The sequence below is a fragment of the Micromesistius poutassou genome, assembly GCF_964030765.1.
Source record: "Micromesistius poutassou genome assembly, chromosome: 6".
NCBI lineage: Eukaryota > Metazoa > Chordata > Actinopteri > Gadiformes > Gadidae > Micromesistius > Micromesistius poutassou.
Window position 1 is genome coordinate 937244 of NC_140276.1, and position 22232 is coordinate 959475.

The 22232-nt window shown below is 50.9% G+C and overlaps 1 protein-coding gene across 1 annotated transcript; it reads left to right on the forward strand.

Annotated features, from left to right (window-relative positions):
- Positions 1 to 755: 755 nt before the first annotated feature.
- atp7a (ATPase copper transporting alpha) lies at positions 756 to 22211 on the forward strand. Its single transcript, XM_084469678.1, has 23 exons — positions 756 to 975; positions 1802 to 1935; positions 3848 to 4433; positions 5673 to 6431; positions 6761 to 6988; positions 7421 to 7584; positions 7824 to 7985; positions 8890 to 8966; positions 9179 to 9401; positions 10127 to 10360; positions 10626 to 10717; positions 11421 to 11548; positions 12835 to 12989; positions 13490 to 13624; positions 14456 to 14650; positions 15064 to 15246; positions 16214 to 16418; positions 16799 to 16945; positions 17683 to 17825; positions 18210 to 18413; positions 19182 to 19299; positions 19704 to 19806; positions 20272 to 22211. Exons 2-23 carry the CDS (start codon positions 1816 to 1818, stop codon positions 20546 to 20548), a joined length of 4638 nt encoding a protein of 1545 aa, XP_084325804.1. The 5' UTR covers positions 756 to 975; positions 1802 to 1815; the 3' UTR covers positions 20549 to 22211.
- Positions 22212 to 22232: the final 21 nt, after the last annotated feature.

A 22232-nucleotide genomic window follows, 5' to 3' on the forward strand; every position in this document is an offset into this window, starting at 1 on the left:
AGGCCTACGAGACAATGTAAGGGATATTGGATAGACAGACAGACAGACAGACAGGTAGACCGATAAGCAGATAATAATCTTTATGATAACTTTATTTAGTTACTTGTAGTGTTTCCGTTGCCGTGCCAAGCAGGGCAGCGAGCCAAGCAGGCGAGATTTGTGTTTTGAGTTTGAGTTGATCAGAAATATCTATTTGCATTAATGCCTAAACTGAGTATATGTAAATAAAGAATTGGCGCATTTGCTAAATATAATCAAATGGGGTGGTGTTTTGGTCTAGACCGACGCAGAACACATCATAGCACGTTCTGAGGCGTCTATCTCTTAACGACGGAACGCCGGGAACAAGACCCTCCAGAAGAGCGTTACGGGCCAGAGAGAGAGGGGGCGGGACTTTCAGTGACGCGAGATTGAGAGATTCGCTGCGAAAGGGAAGAGAGAGGGATGGACTTCCGGAAGAGGGATAGCCTTTTCGGTTGCATGTTTCGGCTAAATTAATGATTTGTGAAATTATTCGTCAAACCTCAACATGTATTCTCCTCGTCGCTGTTCTTGTCGTGTTCTTATATTCCTCTTGCTACCGGGAACCGTTAACCGCCGTGCGCAGCACACCGCGCATCGGAAGTTACCGGTAAATCAGGGTAACGGTAAAACCCAGGACCCTTGCCCAGCCTCACGCATTACACAAGCCCCGAAACGCCCCCTTGTACATGACGTGTGTGCACAGTCACTTCCGGGTGCCGTTCCGTCGCTAAAGAGCCAGTCAGCAGCCTTATCTCCTGGCTAGTGGCGCTCCGGGAGCTAGTTGAACAACAAGAAACCTTTTGCGGCTCCTATTAATTCCTTATCGTAGTAATTGGCATGCCCAGGTTGGGTTTGTGTTGTAGTTGATATAGTCCAGAGCTGATCAGAGCCCAGCGGGGTGGCTCGGCTGGGTCAGAGCCCGCCTATGAACCACAGCAGTGCTACTCAGGGGTAAGAGCCAATAACTATCGCATTATTATTAGAAGATGCTGTGGAAAAGTAGGATCAAAGGTGTTTGATCGTGTTGGTTTCTCTTTGTTTTTGGTGCTTTATGTATTGGAGGCTTAGAAGAACAAAGTTAACACGCATGTTGGGATTAGGAGAGCATTTGTACTGGTGGCTGTTATTTTGTTATTTAAGGTGATTATTCATTTTTTAATCGATTTGATAAAGTTCAGTTATAGATTTGATGTACACTTCCTTTGTATGACCTACTGTTGACAAGGTGAATAATGTATTTAACTGAGGCCTTATACAATGTGTTTTAATCCTGTTGCAACTACGTTGTATTTCTTTCATCAGTTTTCAGAATCTTATTTTCTCATTATTTCTAAATCTTATAAAGTGTTTCAATGGTCATAACAGTAGTAATAATTAACAAACCAATGCTTAAGAAGTAAAAACATTATTCCCTGTTTTCCTCAAAACATGGATTTAAAAAGGCACTTTTCTACAGAGGATTTACTTCGACCCAATAGGAGTTGAGCTTCAGAAAATAACTACATAGTAGTTAACAGTTTGTAACACACATAGATTGCAACAAAATAAAACAAAGGACTATTAGTATAAGTTTTAAATTTCTCATAGCCTACTTCACAATAGTAGTCACAAAATATGAATCGATAAATTGCTCGTATTTCATTGATTGGTCCTACTTGGAAAAACGCTATTGACTATTATTAAACCAATGTTGTGGTTCATGTTGATGTAGACATTGAGACGTGGTGCTGGGTATTCAGACTGCGCTCAGATCAACATGTGTCCCTTCTCCCCGCAGAGTGGCTCCTTAAGATGGCTCAGGAAGCTGACCTGCGGTCAGTGCGTCTGGCCGTGGAGGGCATGACGTGTGGCTCGTGTGTCCAGTCCATAGAACAGCGAGTCGGGGCTCTGCCCGGAGTGGTCCACATTAAGGTACTGTTAACGTTAACGACACACACGCGCTGGTTAAGGGACGGGGACGTGTTCCCCTGTGTTGAACCACAGCCACGTTGAGACTGACTTCACCTCATTGTTCTGCTTCAGTGTTTGTATAGTGTCGTAAACCAGACCTTAGATTACTGAAAGTATCACGCCGGCGTCATACTTTAAGTAATCTAAGGTCTGATTTGGGTCTGATTGCGGGCTCAGGTCTGGGAACTGGGCATTTATATTGTTTGTTTGCGTCATAATTGTTTTGCCTCAACATCCTCGCTTGAAGTGGTTATCGTTAATTGCGTAATTTGCTATTTACAGCAAATACTAACTCGGCCAGCATTGGTAAACAGTAAAAAGTTTCCTGGAAGGCTTCAAATCAACACCGTATTGACTGGCAACTGTAGAGATGCCCCTCTTCAAATCCCCACCTGAAAGCCTGCCCATCAGTTTCTCTTTGGTAGCAAAACAGAAAACAAGGTGTGACTCCGCCCCCTTATACTTTTGGTTTCCTGCCCAGTTTCTGCCCCGCCTACTCCCCCCTCTCCCAGAAGTTCTACTATAGCATAGTGAGTCTCTGTGTAACACATGAACTACGTATGCAAGGTGCATGGTGTGACACTGTAACGCACAACCACACGTCAACCACCATCCAAGCAACGACAGCCATCACAACGGACGTGCTGCTACGCTAATGTCCGTGTAAGTGGGAGCATTGGTTTGTACTCTGCGCTGGGTAAACTTGTGCGACCTTTTCCTTGCCAAAAGGTCTCCATGCATAGCTTATGGCTATTGACTCGGGGTCTAACTGGCGTAGAGGCAGCAGCAGCTGAGACCGACGGTGATGAGCCTCCTACCCTAGACAGCTCCCCTGGGGTCGTAATAATACTGAGGCCTGCTCTTTCCTCGGTCGCGTGTTTACCCCCGCGGGCTGGGGCCAAATGAGGAGATAACGTAATAGTTTGTCCCGTAAGAGCTCTGCCCTTTGCAGAGTTGTGTCCCCCAGGTCAATAAGCAGGCTGTGTTCCCAGTCAAATGGAATTAGGGGCTTTGTAACACACTTATAGCTTGTAAACATTTAGGGACTTTAGCTTCTTCTTTTCCCTTTCCCTACATAATCCTTGGTTTACCACATACTTTTTCTCTTCTCTCACACACACACACACACACACACACACACACACACACACACACACACACACACACACACACACAGACACACACACACACACACACACCCTTGATTCCCAACTGTGCTTTGTTAACTTTGTGTCAGGTGACTGCATCAGTGCGTCACATGTTTCCTCCCTGCTGGAGAGGGAGAGCAAAGGGTCGTGACATAGTCATAACTCTCCAAAGACCAAGGCACTCATCTTCTGCTTTTTAAATATATTGCACAGCACAGCTGACGAGATAAGAACGGCTTTAGACAGGGTTGTATTGTTTATGTCTCAACCCATGGGAGGTCTTATGGACCAACGAGTCAGTGGGCTGATGCAAATGCCTCACAACCTGACTGAAATGATCAGCATGGTTGCCAGGCATTGCACTCAATGCCTGAACAGTTGAAGTGTATTTAATCTATCACATGGCTGTTTTGGAGAAGGATTGACCGGGAAGGCTATGCAGAGTTCATCTGGACTCTGCATAGCCTCCCCCCCCCCCCCCACACCCTCACACCCCCTTACGGACTTATTGTTTGTTCCATGTCCTTGTACCTCTAAATAGCACTTAGCATTGTGCAGCATCTTAACCTAGCTATCTTTGTTGTATACGGGGAATGGGTTAACCTATAGCGATTGTTAGTGCTTTTCACTTGGTCCTATGAACATCCTGACTCCTGTTTCACTCTCTTCTGACTCATGGACTTATTGTAAAGTGATCACATGACTCACTGGTCACGCCGCTGCAGGTGTCCCTGGAGTTGAGGAGCGCGGCGGTGCTGTTCGACCCCAGCCTCCAGAGCCCGCAGTCTCTCTACGAGGCGGTGGAAGACATGGGCTTCGAGTCCACCCTACCGGACCCCGGCTCCGCCGAGCCGGTCCCCACGGACACCCTACTGCTGCCCACCCCGGGTCTGGGCCCCCAGGCCACCCGGGAGGCCCTGGCCCGGCTGTCCCGGGTGCAGGGGGTGCTGGACGTCAGAGAGACCGCCGCCGGGGAGAACGACGACGGCGGCGGCGGCCTCTCCGTCACCTTCGTGCCCTCCCTGACCACCGCGCCGCAGCTGAGGGAGGTCGTGACGGGAGTGGCGCCGGAGCCCCCCCCCGCTGCCGCCTCCGCCAGCCCTGCGCGCCGCGCCTCCTCCCCCTCCTGCCCCCCCTCCTCCTCCTCCTCCTCCTCCTCGTCCTCCTCCCTCTCCCCCCCACCACCGCCGCGCGGCGCGGGGTCGGGCGTGGCCCTGGTGAAGCTGTCCGTCGAGGGCATGACCTGCCATTCCTGCACCACCACCATCGAGGGGAAGGTGGGGAAGCTGAAAGGAGTGCAGAAGATCAAAGGTGAGCCGCGCCGCTCTCGTTTGTTTATCCACCTCGTCCTTTATCATCTCTTTGTAGTTCATGTTCTGTTTTTTCTGTGTGATGTTTATTAGTACGTGATGTACCACTGTACGTACCACTGCTGTGAGACCGCCAGTTGGGTGTGGTGGGGATTAGTAAACTGAAAGGGATGCGAAGTATGAGGTTGGATTGTTGTCCACAACAACAAGGCGTCTGTCTTTATGTTTTAACTGTACTTTTGTTTGCTGTTTCTTGTATTGTGTCTCTGTTTTGCTGACCCTCCTTCAAAACGGGATGTTGTATCTCAAGTCCAAGTTCAGGATCAATCTTTATCGTCTCGCTGGGGGGGAAATTAGTTTTGCAGCCAGGGTCTCAAGATAACAAAGTAATACAAACGAGCACATCCAAAACACAGCATCAACAGGAAGAAGAAGAACAACAACAACAACAATAGGACAGCAGAAAACAACAAAAAGACAAATAAAAGTGACCTGCTCGAGTCAGCGGTAGAGATACAGGGAAATACTTTAGCATTAGAGTAGAGTTAACCAATAAGAAGCAGAGTCAACAAATGTAAAATAACCTCTCCAATCATTCAATGTCGTTTACCGGACGCAGACGCAATTATACTAGTTACTAACTAGTTGATTTGTTCAGGCAAACAATAGTACAAGGACATTCACACTTCCTCCCCAGAAGTAGGCTGGAAGGGAAGGGAGTTGAAGTATTTATAGTCAATATAAAGGAAGCTAAAGTATTTCGTAAAAAGGAAACTAATTGCTGAGGCCAGTTTGCCATGTGTTTTGTCTTGAGTGGATTGTACGTGTCAGCTTTTTCATGTGTCACCGTGACATTTCTTGTCAGGATTTCAGTGTGACTCATTAGATCGTTTGCTGATATGGTTTTTACAGGGTCTGAAGTGACAGGAGTAATTCGCGGTGGTTGTCCGTGAACTTGTCCTCCAAGTCATAGATTTAATTTCATATTCCTGAACTGTTTATAATAATATCAACCAATGAGCTATCCAAACATTGTTTGCAAAAGCGTTGTTTGAATCAGACAAACCCCCTTATCTAACCTTGCACTGATAAAATACCTGCGCAAAGCCGAGCTCCTAAACCATTAGTTGCTGTTTGGTTTTGGTGTGTTTTATTGGTTGTAAACCTCGCTCCGCTTATCTCGTCTCATCATCTGCAACAATAACGCCCTCCCGTTTCCTTGGCATTCTTGGCATTCCAGTTGCTCTGGAGTCCCAGGAGGCAACCATCGTCTACCTGCCCTACCTCATCACCGTCCAGACCATCATCGACCAGGTCGCCGTCGCCGGCTTCAAGGCCGTCGCCAGGTCCAAGCCCCTCCCCCTGAAGCTGTCCCCCAGCGAGCTGGAGCGGCTGGTGGACGCCCAGCGGCCCGCCGCCGCCGCGCCCGTCGCCGCACCCGTGCCGTCGGAGCCATCCCAAGAGGCGGGGGTCCTCGCGGACGCCGTGTCCGTGGCGCTGCGGGTGACGGGCATGCACTGCCGCTCCTGCGTGGTCAACATCCAGGACGGCGTGGGGCGGCTCCCCGGGGTGTCCTCCGTGGACGTCTGCCTGGAGACGGAGAAGGCCTCCGTCCGCTACGACCCGCGCACCGTCACCGTGCCCCAGCTGCGGCAGGCCATCGAGGCCCTGCCGCCGGGGACCTTCGCCGTCCAGACGTGGTCCCCCGAGGGGCCCGCGAGCGGCCCCGCGACGGGTCGCGTCCCGGGGGCGCCGCCCCAGGCGCCGCCGTGCGCCGGCCGGCCCCCGGGGGCCACGGTGGACGTTCGCATCGAGGGGATGACGTGCGGCTCCTGCGTGCAGTCCATCGAGGGGACGCTCTCGCGGCGCGAGGGGGTGCGGTCGGCGCGGGTGTCCCTGGCGGAGCACCGGGGGACGTTCGAGTACGACCCGCTGCTCACCGGCCCCGAGGAGCTGAGGGCGGCCGTGGAGGACATGGGCTTCGACGCCTTCCTGACAGGTGAGGAGAGCCGTGGTCTGGGCTCGGTGGATCAGACGACAACCGGAGACGCTAGTTCATTGTTTTGTTTTTAAAGAAAAATATTATAATCAGTGACTCGTCACTCTCATATCTCTGTATTAATCAATTACATTTACATTTTGGGCATTTTGCAGACTTGCTTTTCCTTAGTTTTCCTTGAATGATTCCTTAGTTGTGTCTTCATTAATTTTTTTAAAATACATAAACTATAATAAACACTCCAATCGCAGCAGTTCACGTGAACGTTGTAGCCAAACACAATCACAATCACAACGACTGACGCTGACGACTGTATACGGTTCCCATAGCGACCAACAGCCTGGTGCCTCTGGCCTGTCCCAACCCCCTCATGAGCCTGAGCCCGGACCCGGGGAAGGAGAAGGAGAGGGAGGCGGACAACGAACCCGACAGGGAGGGCAAGCCGGTGGCGGCGGCGGGGAAGGGCGGCCCCCACTCCAAGTGCTTCATCCAGATCGGAGGCATGACCTGCGCTTCCTGCGTGGCCAACATTGAACGCAACCTCAAGAACGAACCCGGTGGGTACCAGCCGCTTGAAACGTTTAACGATGATGACCTGTCCCGTGACGTACACCCCAGCGTTGGAACAACCCCCCCCCAGCTGTCATCGTTGACACCCTGGGCCCTTTGCCCTCGGCCCCGTTGGGGCGGCATGAGGCTCCGGAGGTAGAGCGGGGGGTTGAGCTGGTAACCGGAAGGTTGCTGGTTCGATCCCCGGCTCCTCCTCCTAGCGGAGTGTCGAGGTGTCCCTGAGCGAGACGCCTCACCTCACCCTGACTGCTCCCCACGAGCTGGCTGTCTCCTTGCGTGGCCGACACCCTCGCCCTCGCTGTGTGAATGTGTGAATGAACGGGTGAACGTGAGGCAGTATTGTAATGCGCCACTGAGTGGCCGCTGGTTAGAAAAGCGCCGTACGACTGCAGTCCATTTACTCTCGGCGTGTTGGACAGGCATCTACTCGGTGCTGGTGGCCCTCATGGCGAGCAAGGCGGAGGTGCGCTACAACCCCGACGTCACGGAGCCGCTGGACATCGCCGAGTGCGTGAGGGAGCTGGGCTTCACCGCCTCGGTCATGGAGAACTACGAGGGCTCCGACGGGAGCCTGGAGCTGGTGGTGAGCGGAGACGACGAGAGCATGACGACCGTCCAAACGACACCACACCGTCCGTCACTTTTAATTCAGCCCCTCGGTCTGAGGGCGCAGTCACACCGCGCCCACGGCGGCGTCGGCTCATCGTCACATGAGCAGACCGGCCGTGGGCGGCGGGTGGCTCTTCAGTGTTTAGCGCGTGAGTCATGTGACGACGGCGGGTCAACCCCCTGGTGTTGATTGCTCCTCCTCTTCGCCCTCAGGTCAGGGGCATGACGTGCGCCTCTTGTGTGCACAAGATTGAGTCCAGCCTCATGAAGCAGAAGGGGATCATCTATGTGTCCGTCGCCCTGGCGACCAACAAGGCGCACGTCAAGTACGACCCCGAGGTGACGGGGCCCCGGGACGTGATCCGGCGGCTGGAGGTGAGCACCCTTTGATCACGGGGACCCCCCCCCCCCCTGGTCCTCAGGGGGGGGACACTAGCTGGGTCACACGCTGGGTCTCCTCCCGGAGAGGATTGGGGCCGCGCCGGAGTTCTGAGGTTAGAGTCGGCGTTCTGACTTTAAAACTCGGAACTCAAAAGTAATTCACACGTGGCCCTAGTCCTCCTCCGTAGGTCAGCTTGTGGCTCCCGTCCTGTGTGTCGCCAGGTGACACTCGCTGACCGTGGGGGTCCTTACTGGTAGCCTATTCATAATTCTGAGACTTAAATCTCAGAATTATGATTTTTAAAATCTGAATAATCTCAGAATTCTGATTTTAAAATCTGAATTCTGAGATTATTCTGATTTAAAAAAAAGGATATATATATATATATATATATCCCAAGTCCAAAAATTCACAGGTAAATAATCAGAATTACGACTTTAAACTCAGAATTCTGAGATTTAAGTCAGAACTCCAATGAAACAATCACATGTGGCCCTCAACCTCTTCCGTACGATCCAAAAATGTTGAAAATGTTGAAAAGTGATTTACCGGCTGCTTTTTTTACGGCTGTGGGCTTTAGTCTGGCTGGAGGGCCTCTCTCAGCTCTCTTCCTTTCGTGTTTCCCTTTGACCTTGTGATGTTCAATCCCGCGGCACATCTGTCTTTGTCTCTGTGTTTTATTGTCTTCTTGCAAAGCACAGAAGGCAAAATGTCTTCTTGCAAAGCACGTTGAGACCCGTTTTCAAGTTTCCATGCATAAAGTCGTTCTGGTTATGATGGGCGGCGTTTGCTCCCGGTGGATCACATTAGGGTCTGTGTTCGTCTCATGATGTTCTCTGTCTGGGTCTTTGTTTGTTCAAAGACTTGAATGATTAAAAGAGTTGATCTGATCGGCAGAGCCTGGGTTACGAAGCGTCACTGGTGAAGAGGGACCGGACGGGGAGTCACCTGGACCATAGCACTGAGATACAGCAGTAAGTGGCGCGTGTGTGTGTGTGTGTGTGTGTGTGTGTGTGTGTGTGTGTGTGTGTGTGTGTGTGTGTGTGTGTGTGTGTGTGTGTGTGTGTGTGTTTCTGGTGGCACACAAACTCATTCTCTAAACGCAAAATATTTCATTTTTAAAAATGTCCAACAATACATTTTTACATTCCACTCCACCCACTCCTCCTCCTCCTTCGTTCTCCAGGTGGAGGAAGTCCTTCCTGATCAGCCTGTTCTTCTGCGTGCCGGTGATGGGCATGATGATGTACATGATGATCGTGGACCACCAGCTGGAGACGGCCCACCACCACAACGCCACGGCGGAGGACTTCGTCCACGACCACTCCTCCATGTTCCTGGAGAGGCAGCTGCTCCCGGGGCTCTCCATCATGAACCTGCTCTCCTTCCTCTTCTGCGTGCCCGTGCAGGTGGGACTCCTCCGTGGAGCTCGGCCACCCACAGACTTCAATCGAATTCAATTGTACTCGTTTGTATAGTCCTTAATCACAGGTGCAGTCTCAAAGGGCTCAACAGGCCGTGTGTTCATGACAGCCCCCTGACCCCTCAGCCGCCCCAAGAGGGCAAGAAAGAACTCCCTCAATAAGCAAGGAAGGAATCCTGAGAAGGAACGCAGCGTGGGGGGGATCCCCTCCTTCCAGGGATGGTCAGGAGTGCAGTGGGGGCCGTAATTGACACACATACAAACAGGCAAAACATTTTAAACCAGTGATGGGGTGCTGGCCGGTAAACCATAAGGAGAGTCCAGGCATCCAGTCGATGTCACCGCTGCGCGCTAAAACAGACACAATAATGAATTTAAATACAGTTTAGGTGCCACCGAACACGGCCAAGCTGCATCCAAATCATCACATCGTCTTGTACCTCAGCTCTACTGCCAATTCCCCTTTTGCCCTTTTGTAAGATATGTCAACAAACGCAACAAATACTGTGACATGGCCAAGTCCGCCACCAGCGTTACGTCACACTCGATGAACACAGAGACACAGAAATGCACGCCGCACTTCCCACTGCGGTGAAAGAGGCCTCTGTTCCTCCTCGGGGTCGTAGAGTAAAAGGGGGAACCCAAGCCGTCGGTGTGTGTTTCCCCCCGTGGTGAATAACAAGCCTTTGTGTCTCCGCTCCTCCTCCTCAGTTCATCGGCGGCCGGTACTTCTACGTGCAGGCCTACAAGGCCCTGAAGCACCGCTCGGCCAACATGGACGTGCTGATCGTGCTGGCCACCACCATCGCCTTCGCCTACTCGCTGGTGGTGCTGCTGGTGGCCATGGCGGAGCGCGCCAAGGTCAACCCCATCACCTTCTTCGACACGCCGCCCATGCTCTTCGTCTTCATCTCGCTGGGCCGCTGGCTGGAGCAAATAGCGAAGGTACAAGCGCCGCACGGCCCCACGCCACGCGTGCTCTGAGCTCCGTGTCGTATTACAGGCTAGTGGCGGCGTTGGTGTGTGACTCCCAGCCGGGCAGGTCGAATCCCATCATGTGTAGCCGTCGTTGATCAAGACGCCCGAACCCCCAAACCTTAGAATAGGGTTCTGAGGAGCTCATTTGAGGCTGGTGTTTTGTTACTGGCTGTGCTCCTACCTTCTGTTTGATGTTGTTGATGTTTGTTGTCTGACTTCCTCTCCGGACCAGAGCAAGACGTCCGAGGCTCTTTCCAAGCTGATGTCGCTGCAGGCCACGGAGGCGACCGTGGTCACGCTCAACAGCGACAAGTCTGTCCGCAGGTACTCCTCCCTCTCCTCCTCCTCCTTCTCCTCCTCCTCGCCGGGTTTCATTTCCCATCGCTAACAACGACCGATTGTGTGTCGCACTGGGAGTCGGATTACAACTAACCATCGGTATGGATGTGGGCGGGGAATCCCACGCTTTGGTTGCATGTGGAGAAATCCCAGTTTGAGTGAGACTCTCTCAAAAATATATACATTTAAATCCAAATCCTTTGGATACAAGTATCCAAAAGATTTGGATTCAAATATATATTTTTTGTGTATAATATAATTGTTGAACTAGAGTCAGCTGTGACTTGAGTGAATCTGGAGTCACTTGTGGCTTTGGTCACTCTGGAGTCACTTGTGGCTTTGGTCACTCTGGAGTCACTTGTGGCTTTGGTCACTCTGGAGTCACTTGTGACTTTGGTCACTCTGGAGTCACTTGTGACTTTGGTCACTCTGGAGTCACTTGTGACTTTGGTCACTCTGGAGTCACTTGTGACTTTGGTCACTCTGGAGTCACTTGTGACTTTGGTCACTCTGGAGTCACTTGTGGCTTTGGTCACTCTGGAGTCACTTGTGACTTTGGTCACTCTGGAGTCACTTGTGACTTTGGTCACTCTGGAGTCACTCGTGGCTTTAGTAACTAGTAAGTGGGGTAACGAGGGGGCCCCGTGGGGCTGCTGTCTGATCCTAACGGCTGGCGGTGGCCCTGCAGTGAGGAGCAGGTGGACGTGGAGCTGGTGCAGAGGGGCGACGTGGTGAAGGTGGTCCCCGGGGGGAAGTTCCCCGTGGACGGGCGGGTCATCGAGGGACACTCCATGGCGGACGAGTCCCTCATCACAGGTGGATATGAAGACTCATATGAGTTTTGTTACAGTTATTAATGTTATTATTGAGTGCTGAACACTGGACGGTGCAGCAAGTGATCATTCAGCATTCGAGCAAGTACGTCATTCACGTTCGTACACACGGTATGTTTTCATGAGATCTGTTCGAAATATGAAGTAGGCGTTCACACAAAGATTTAAAAATACACTGTTGATGATGTTTGGGCATGCTGTGTTAAGGTGCGATCACACCTAGAGCAAGAGAGAATAAAAGAGAATCTACTGATTCTACTTGTGCGAGGTTGCTTGTGCGAACCGCAAAACTTTTCTCACACTAGTGGTTACGCATCAAGAGAAATTCCCAGGAAAGTACAAATACTTCAACTGGCGTGAATCACGCAAAATCTGATCGCCAGGCCCACCGCACCCAGCTGGTGTTGTGTTGTGTTCCTGAGCCTGGTTGTGTTGTGTTGTGTTCCTTAGCCTGCTTGTGTTGTGTTGCGTTGTGCTCTGACCCTGGTTGTGTTGTGTTGTGTTGTGCTCTGACCCTGGTTGTGTTGTGTTGTGTTGCGTTGTGCTCTGACCCTGGTTGTGTTGTGTTGCGTTGTGCTCTGACCCTGGTTGTGTTGTGTTGTGTTGCGTTGTGCTCTGACCCTGGTTGTGTTGTGTTGTGTTGTGCTCTGACCCTGGTTGTGTTGTGTTGTGTTGTGTTGCGTTGTGCTCTGACCCTGGTTGTGTTGTGTTGTGTTGTGCTCTGACCCTGGTTGTGTTGTGTTGTGTTGCGTTGTGCTCTGACCCTGGTTGTGTTGTGTTGTGTTGTGCTCTGACCCTGGTTGTGTTGTGTTGTGTTGTGCTCTGACCCTGGTTGTGTTGTGTTGTGTTGCGTTGTGCTCTGACCCTGGTTGTGTTGTGTTGTGTTGCGTTGTGCTCTGACCCTGGTTGTGTTGTGTTGCGTTGTGCTCTGACCCTGGTTGTGTTGTGTTGTGTTGTGCTCTGACCCTGGTTGTGTTGTGTTGTGTTGTGCTCTGACCCTGGTTGTGTTGTGTTGTGTTGCGTTGTGCTCTGACCCTGGTTGTGTTGTGTTGTGTTGCGTTGTGCTCTGACCCTGGTTGTGTTGTGTTGCGTTGTGCTCTGACCCTGGTTGTGTTGTGTTGTGTTGTGCTCTGACCCTGGTTGTGTTGTGTTGTGTTGCGTTGTGCTCTGACCCTGGTTGTGTTGTGTTGTGTTGTGCTCTGACCCTGGTTGTGTTGTGTTGTGTTGCGTTGTGCGCTGACCCTTGTGCGTTGCTCTCCGTGCGTCCAGGGGAGGCCATGCCGGTCACCAAGAAGCCCGGCAGCACGGTGATTGCCGGCTCCATCAACCAGAACGGCTCCCTGCTGATCAGCGCCACCCACGTGGGGATGGACACCACGCTGTCCCAGATCGTCAAGCTGGTGGAGGAGGCCCAGACCTCCAAGGTGGGGACCGGCGTCTCACCCTGGTTCACCGACTGGAGCTCAGGCTCATGACATAATGTTGACTCTCTCTCTCAGCGATGTGTTTATCAGTCGGGGGGCTGGGTAGCGTAGAGGTTAGGGTGTTAAGGTTCTGGGTTCAATGCCCGGTACCCACTGTCCCTGATGCCTTTTCTCCTTGGGGACATTTTACGTTTTACATTTAGGCCGTTTAGCGGAGGCTTTTATCAAAAGCGACTTGGAATGAGTGCACTTGTCAGAAGAAAGAGAAACAACAATATACCTCTGTCGGAACCGTAAGGACGTTCACGGAAGTGCCGAGCACTAACACCATCGCCAGGTTAACCCATTCCCCGTACACAACACAGACAGCTAGGATGAGATGCTACACGATGCTGCTCTGACGGGAGTCGACCTGAGTGAACTGGATCAGTGATGGCTAACTGGCAGTAGAGGCGGTTAGTCTGTCACTGCGTGTGTCTGACCGGTACGTCGTGTTCCAGGCTCCCATCCAGCAGTACGCAGATAAGATCAGCGGTTACTTCGTGCCGTTCATCGTGGCCGTGTCGCTGCTCACGCTGTGCGCCTGGATACTCATTGGCTTCCTGAACTTTCCTCTGGTCGAGAAGTACTTTCCGGTAAGAGGGGTTTTCTTTTCGTTAACTATTGTGTCTATTGTGTTTCAAAACCCCTTGATGATGTCACGCTGTTCTTTTCGTGAAGGCACATCGCGGTCGAATGGGACAGGCGTCTGTTAATCAGTTGTGTGTTGTGTGTTGAGGCATGATGTAGAACGGGAATGTCGTTTCGTACTGTGCTGCTGAATCGCTCATCCTCCGCTGGAGAGTCGTGATACCAATCGCAAAAAAATCACGAAAATATTCTCTGTTTTGCTGTTTCTCTTTTTTTTTTTTCCTTTGTTTTGATTACTGATTCTCATATCAGTGGATTATAGTTGACACGGGAACTGTTACAGATTTTACAGTGTACAGCTTTGAGACCGAGTTCAACCTGCTAAATGCATCTCTCTTATAGCACAGCACTGTTGCATACTTGATCCTGATTGGTCAATAATGGAGACAGCCTTTTAACAGTTTAAAATCAACGCGCTGTAAATTCAACAGAGGTCAAAAATCGACCAGATGTTTCCACATATTTAAAACAATATTATTAAGAATATCAACACTCCATCTGATTGAGAGTCGAACGGTCTGGAAGGTTCTGTCTAGACAAAAGTAAAAAAGAATATCTACTTTGTGTCGATAAGGCTGGAACAATCGGGACTAAAACCACTTTGGACGGGGTGTGCAACACCGCCCCCTAGTGTGCGTCATGTTCCACAACAGGCGTGGTGGTGTATTCCTCACCTACCGCCCCCTAGTGTGCGTCATGTTCCACAGCAGGGTGGTGGTGGTGGTGTTATTCCTCACCCACCGCCGCCCTCTCCTCTCCCACACACACACACACAGGGCTACGACAAGAGCATCTCGGAGGCGGAGGCGGTGATCCGCTTCGCGTTCCAGGCCTCCATCACGGTGCTGTGCATCGCCTGCCCCTGCTCGCTGGGCCTGGCCACGCCCACCGCCGTCATGGTGGGCACCGGCGTGGGCGCGCAGAACGGCATCCTCATCAAGGGCGGGGAGCCCCTGGAGATGGCCCACAAGGTGGGTGAGGGGGGGGGGGGCGGGCGTGGTGAAGGGAGTGGGGTGGGGGTGTTTGGGTGAAACCTTTTTTTTTTTTTTTTTTTTATACCATTGTACTTAGTTTTAGTTGATTGTTTTTTGTTAACAGGGACCATGTATAGAACAGGTTCTATAGCAGGGCTAAACAGATAATTTGCACCCTTGGTCCCTGGGCAGGAAGTTCAAAGCACTACAAAAACATACTAGACATTACAGACAATTGTTAAAAACAGATAACAACAACAACATCAACAACATTACAGTAAAAAAACAACAACATACAAAATACATTTGGTGTTATAGATATATACAGAGATCAATGACCTTTAACCGTCCCTCTGGAGACCCTCTCCTTTAACCGTCCTCTCCGTGGGGGTGGGTGTGGGGGGGATCAGATCCAGACGGTGGTGTTCGACAAGACGGGCACCATCACCTACGGCGCCCCGGAGGTGGTGCAGCTGAAGATCGTGGTGGAGGGGAACCGCGTGCCCCGCTCCCGGCTGCTGGCCGTGGTGGGCACGGCGGAGAACAACAGCGAGCATCCCCTGGGCACCGCCATCACCAAGTACTGCAAGCAGGTCAGGCTGGCCTCCCTCCCTCCCTCCCTCCCTCCCTCCCTCCCTCCCTCCCTCCCTCCCTCCCTCCCTCCCTTCATTCAGTCATTCAGTCATTCGTTCACATAATTGAGTTAGTCAGTGTGTGTGTGTGTTTCAGCCTTATGTCTTTTCACAAATAAAGTAAATTCAGGGGACATCTTTCTCTGTTGGAAACAGTACTTCTACGGTCCCTCTGGTGTTTGGTCATTTATTGAACAAGGTCCAGGTGTACTGTGTAGATGATTGGTGGTTGACCTTGAACTGTTTTGCTGTGAGCATCCATCCATCGTATTAAAGACAAGTTGAGGGATGGAATAAAGCAGGGCTGAACCATTAGTCCAAATGTGGAAATGTGGAAATGAAAATTGATGCAAAATAATAATTGTGATGATCATTCCCACTCATAGTGAACTCGCAACCCTCTGTCTCTCAATAATAATCAAAATAGGACTTTTTTTTCTACCGTGCGGTTCAGACCTAGAACCAAAGTGCTCCGTTGGGTTCCCTCTCTAGCCGCTGATTGACACGGCGCTGCTTAGGGAAGGGTCAGAATATTAGATTATCCGATTATTCGTTCCCGAGGGTCAAAGTCGATTTTTAACATTTGGACCGTTAACATTTTTTCCCATTCAAATAAACAAGAATTAACGGACGGAACTAACGTTGGTTCTGTAGCACTATTAGTTAATCATGTACAGAAAAACAACACACACAATACACAAGCATAAATATTAATATATATGCATACAACACAAACACTGATCACTGTTAAAGTTAGTTTTTTCTGCGTTTAAGATATTAAGTGATTTCTCGCCGATGATCCATGGCTGCCTTTGTGAATGTCGGCACGCATCGAATAATCGATTATTCGTTCATAACCACCCACTGATTATTCAACCATGAAAAATGAGAGTTATTCACATCCCCAGCGCCGCTCTCTGCCCCCCAGGAGCTAGGCACAGAGTCGCTGGGCGCCTGCACCGACTTCCAGACGGTGGCGGGCTGCGGGATCCGCTGCGTGGTCAGCAGCATCGACAACCTGCGGCGGAGCGAGGAGGACGACAACAACCAGCGCAACGGCATCCTGGTCCAGATCAACGACTCCAAGACCTCCACCGTCACCCACCCGCTCATCATGGACCCAGAGCCTCTCAGTACGCCACCAACGCCCTCGAGACCGCCTCGAACCTCTGCCGGCGCGATGTCTTTTAAACCGTTTCAAACTACTGCTAGTATAGAGTATTTAAAACTGTTTAAAACCTCTGCTGGCGTGATGTCTTTTAAACCGTTTCAAACTACTGCTAGTATAAAGTATTTAAAGCCGTTTAAAACCGATTCAAAGCTCCGCTGTCTTAAAGCTAGGGTATGCCATTTAATTTAAATGGGTCATCGGACTATTTCGTCCGTACATCCCGACAGCGATCGTCAAATCAAACGCTCCGACTAAAATACGAAAAAAAAACCTGGGATCTGTAACCCCCTGTCCAATCACAAGCTGTTAAATGGTGCCCCCCTCCTCCTCCTCTCTGTGCAGCCCTGGTCCAGTCCACCTCCTACACCGTCCTGATCGGTAACCGCGAGTGGATGACGCGCAACGCGCTGCACGTCCTGCCCGAGGTCGACGAGGCCATGGCGGCGCACGAGCGCAGCGGGCGCACCGCCGTGCTGGTGGCGGTCGACGGTGAGCGACCCGAGCGCACGGCCGAGGGCGCATGCTTCATCATCACCTCAACCTCCTCTTCCTCTGGCTGAAAACGCTGTTCTTAACTTCATCAGCACCTCAACCTCCTCTTCCTCTGGCTGAAAACGCTGTTCTTAACTTCATCGTCACCTAAACTGTTGTCCCTTTATCGTCACCTCAACCCCTCTTCCTTTTTCATAACAGTTATTCTCACTCGGTCATCACCTCAACTGTTGTCCCTTTATCATCACCTCAACTGTTGTCCTTTATCATAACCTCAACTGTTGTCCCTTTATCATCACCTCAACTGTTGTCCCTTTATCATCACCTCAACTGTTGTCCCTTTATCATCACCTCAACTGTTGTCCCTTTATCATCACCTCAACTGTTGTCCCTTTATCATCACCTCAACTGTTGTCCCTTTATCATCACCTCAACTGTTGTCCCTTTATCATGACCTAATTCAGTCTTCCTCGATCTAACAAAAGCCGTTCTTATTTTATCATCAACTGTTCTTTCTGCACCGTGGGCCAAAAAACCACACCTCCTCTTTATCACGACCGTATCTAACCCTCCTTTATCACGACCGTATCTAACCCTCCTTTATCTCAACCCCCCGGCTCACCTTGACTCCGGTCCTCCTCCTCCTCCCTCCCCCCCCCCCCCCGGCGGCTCCTGGCCTTTGGAACCGTGGCCCCCTGGTGGTGGTGGTGGTGGTGGTGGTTCGGTGTGTCCAGGCCTGCTGTGCGCCATGATCGCGGTGGCGGACACGGTGAAGCCGGAGGCGGAGCTGGCGGTCCACACGCTGAACCACATGGGCCTGGAGGTCATCCTGATGACCGGGGACAACAGCAAGACCGCCCGGGCCATCGCCGCTCAGGTACGGAGCAGGGGGGGGGGAGAGAGACGTTTTGTAGGGTTTTCAGATACGTTAAGTCGTCGGCTGTGATGTCTGGACCACAGTGTTGTTAATATATAATATATATATATAATATACTAGCTTTTGTAATAATGTGTGATAATAATAATCGGGGATATACCAAACAAGAGTTTTTGAATCGATTCTCAGTCTAAAAAGATGAACGCGATAAAGCAATTCCCTTGTTTGACCACCAGGGGGCAGTAAAACACCAACATTAACAGCCTCTTGGATGCGTTTCTCTTTATGTAACGGGGGGCGGCGGTGCTGCTATGGATGACGGTCGGTTCCATCCTCTACAAAGTGTTTGACGGTGGTTATCTTTCCCCTGCGGTCCTCCCGCAGGTGGGCATCAGGAAGGTGTTTGCGGAGGTGCTGCCGTCCCACAAGGTGGCCAAGGTGGAGCAGCTCCAGCGCTCGGGGAAGCGGGTGGCCATGGTGGGCGACGGCGTCAACGACTCCCCCGCCCTGGCCATGGCCGACGTGGGCATCGCCATAGGAACGGGCACGGACGTGGCCATCGAGGCGGCGGACGTGGTGCTGATCAGGGTGAGGGGGGTGGATCGCCGTGGTGACGCTGACGTAGCTTACCGACGGGGCTCGCACCGTCGACCTCTGATGGACGGTCGCCGTTCTGGAAGCGTAGATGCATTTGGGACGTTTGTTATTGTGTTAGTAGTGATCAGGGGTGTAACAAAAACCGATTTGAATCGGAAAATCGATTTTGATTTAAAAGATGCGAATCTTCTGAATCGAACTGAATCGAATCGTTCCATTTTAAAAATGTATCGTTCCTGAATCGTATCGTACCCCATGTATCGAGATACGCATCGAATCGTCTTTTATTGGAGAGATGCACACCCCTAGTAGTGATGTGTTTTTTTTTGGGGGGGGTTGTTTCTGGTAGATTTGTCATTATGGGGAGGAATTGTTGTGTTATTTCATCTACACAAAAGTAGACTTATTCGACTTGGTTCCTCAACAGTCGCATAGCGGCAATGATACAAGATCACCATAACAAAGTAAGTAATAATCAGAAGAAAGTAGCATGAGTAGCAGCATCAACGTTACTCAGCCGCGACGCAGCAGAACAACCTTTCCCTCTCCTTGATCACGGTTATTATTCACGTTGACTTCAGGATTCGACCGTTCTGTAGCTCTCTTGGGTCCTCTCGATGTGGCGGAACAAAGAATCCCATGATGCACTCTGATGCACAAGCTCTTAAAGGTTGTGTCCAAATCAGGGGTCTTCCTCCCGGTCCTTCCTGTTGAATGGAGTCCCGCCCTCACTGTCCCTCCGCTCCCCTCTCTCCGCAGAACGACCTCCTGGACGTGGTGGCTAGCATCGACCTCTCCATGAAGACCGTCAAGAGGATCCGCATCAACTTCGTCTTCGCCCTCATCTACAACCTGGTCGGCATTCCTATCGCCGCCGGTAGGTGATGGGGAGGGCTGTAGGGCCGGGGGTTTCCATCGAGGGGCGGCATGTGGCTCAGGAGGTCGATCGGGTTGGGGTGGTACCCAGAACCAGGCTGCTGGTTCGATCCCCGGCTCCTCCTCCTAGCTGAGTGGCGAGGTGTCCCTGAGCGAGACGCCCTCACCCTGACTGCTGCTCCCGACGAGCCGGCCGTCGCCTCGCACGGCCGACACCGCCGTCGGGGTGTGGATGTGTGCATGAATGGGTGAACGTTAGGCGATATTGTAAAGCGCTTTGAGTGGCCACTGGTTAGGAAAGCGTTGTATATCTGCAGTCTATTTACCATTAATCGTTTTTATGAGTATGCAGTCAAGGGAGCGGTGTTCCCTGACGATGCTAACAGTGTGAGTGTCTCCCTCCAGGTCTGTTCATGCCCATCGGTCTGGTGCTGCAGCCCTGGATGGGCTCTGCGGCCATGGCTCTGTCGTCGGTCTCCGTGGTGCTCTCCTCCCTGCTGCTCAAATGGTAAATGTCTCTCAGGCTAGGACCGTCGAGGCCGAACCAACCCAGGCCCTGGGTTGGTGACTCATACCATGATGGAAACGTACATTCTTTGTACAAATTCTTTGCAATTTTCCTTTTTAAGTTTTTGCTTTTTATGACAAACGATGAATCAGTCCGACAAAAATGCAAACACACACTTTTGACACTATGATGAGTGAGTGGGTGAGTAACTACTTTGTTTTTTGCAAAGCACGGTAATGTATTCTCATCAATTAGCTCTTTGTCAACCACCGGAGGCGATGCAGTAACGTCCTCCCCTGCAGACATCGTTTCTCTGATCAAGTCAGGGTTAGGAAAATGGTCCTTGGAAAAGCTGTGGTTGGGAACATTGTGGGAACGTCGTTTAATTGAGCTTCAGCAGAACTAACCGTACCCCCCCCCCCCCCCCCTGTGCTCTCCCCCCTCGTGCCCCCGGTGCCTCCTCAGTTACACCAAGCCCACGGCGGAGAGGCTGGAGGCCCAGCTGGGCGCGGCGAGACGGCGGCCGGGCAGCCTGTCGGACGTCAGCGTCCACATCGGCATGGGCGACCTGCAGCGCAGCTCGCCCAAGCTCAGCCTGCTGGACCGCATCGTCAACTACAGCCGCGCCTCCATCAGCTCCCTGCGCTCGGACAAGCTCTCCATCCACAGCCTGGCGCTCAGCGAGCCCGACAAGCACTCGCTGCTGGTGGGCGGGTCCCTCTGCGACGAGGAGTTTGTGTAGCGCCCTCGACGACGGCGACGACGGACCACGGCGACCTCGTTAACGTGGAAGAACCCGAGGGACGACGGACGCGACGCGAGGTGAGGCCACTAGTGCTGACGGTTTAATCCGTTTGTGTGGGGTCAGCTGGGGCCATCCGCCCAGTGGAGGTGTAGTCCACCTGGGACGGGGGCGTTCCATCACCCGGTTTAGAGGTTTAGAAGCAGTATGGGGGGGGGGGGGGGAGGGGGGGTCGTAACCCTGGGCAACGGTGGACAGAGTCTAGCTTTCCACAGCAGGGAGCCAGGAGCACCTGGAACATTCAAACCAAAAGGTTACGCTCACCTCCTCGTCCCTTTGGGTGACCTGCCCGTACAATCGTGGGCATCTCTATCTCTATCCAAAGACAGACAGGGTGGCCCCCCCGCGTGGGTGGGAACGGAGAAATGTTATACCAATGCTGTATATTATATGAGTATTTATATCACCCTTATTTATCACTTTTGTTCGTGTGTCGGAAATGAAGTAATATTTGTCAGTACAGCTGCCTTTGCTCGATTTCTATGTTCCAAAAAAGGAAAATGTACCTACCTATGAATCATGTAAAAGTCTAAGAAATGTTGAACTTGCTTTAGACTTGTCTTTTAATCTTTAAGAGTAGTCTTAAAGATTAAAAGACTGCTATTTTAGTCTTTATTTGAAAATGAAGTGTGATTTACATATATCCTAAGTGCCAGTTTTTAAGCCACCACAGCAAGCTATCAACACATTCCAAAGATCACACCATGGTGACTAGTAGGTTGACCCAGGTTCCTTCAACTGAATGTGCAGAAACTTTCTGTTAGTAACTTTGCCAACCAGTAGCAGGATTGTTATTCCGTAGTGCCACGTGCGAGCATTGAGCCTGAAGCAGACGCCTTTGTAGAGAAAAAAAAAGTAGGACAATCGTTCAAACTATCGCCTTGAACTAGAGGCTTGGAATTTCAACTTTTTGTTCCCCCTTGTAACCGCATTCAATGCTGTATTCCTTTAAAGAATGTGATCATTCACTTTAAATAAATTGAAGTTTCATCAAAATTTTATAAAAGAATGTAACTGGGATTTTTGTAACGCATAAAAAAATAATTTCTACTTCTATTGTTTATCAAACTTTCTCTTGTCAGTGTCACCCACACCCAGCTGTGCCATGTGTCAACGAAAGAAAAGCATTTGTGTTCATCTTAAAGATTCAAACAAATTAAAATAGTGTACGGTTTTCATTATACGTCATGTTATATTGCCTCTACTGCTGATAATTGAAAATATGTTTCGGTTCATGTAGTAGCAAGAAGGAACAGAATTCCAGGTCAGCGCAAGAATATTCTGCCTTAAGGTGATTTGTCGAGAACTTGTTTGACTGGGTCCGTTTAGGAACGGGAGGGTCCTACATATTAACAATACAAGTTACTTCTGCGGCTGTCGTTTAAAATTCCCAATTCTTCTGCACTATAAGTGATACTGCTGTGTGGAGACAGTGCCTACTTCATGACTTATATTCTCTGATGTTTCTGTAACCGAGTCGCGGTAGGCCTATCCCACAAGATGTGGATGATGCGCTATGTCAGTTAGAAGTGTTTACTTGTGTTGGTCATGTTGTCCATATTTATATTTTGATGTCTTGAAATAAAGGTTTATTCTGCCATGAGTTGCTTGCAAGAGATTGTGA

What these genes read in the sequence shown, in the direction of transcription:
- atp7a (XM_084469678.1), top strand. Translation starts at nt 1,816, where the DNA reads ATGGCTCAGGAAGCTGACCTGCGGTCAGTGCGTCTGGCCGTGGAGGGC. An exon ending in ACGGGAGCCTGGAGCTGGTG is followed by an intron (nt 7,585 to 7,823) that starts GTGAGCGGAGAC and finishes CTTCGCCCTCAG; the next exon opens with GTCAGGGGCATGACGTGCGC. An exon ending in CGGACGTGGTGCTGATCAGG is followed by an intron (nt 18,414 to 19,181) that starts GTGAGGGGGGTG and finishes CTCTCTCCGCAG; the next exon opens with AACGACCTCCTGGACGTGGT.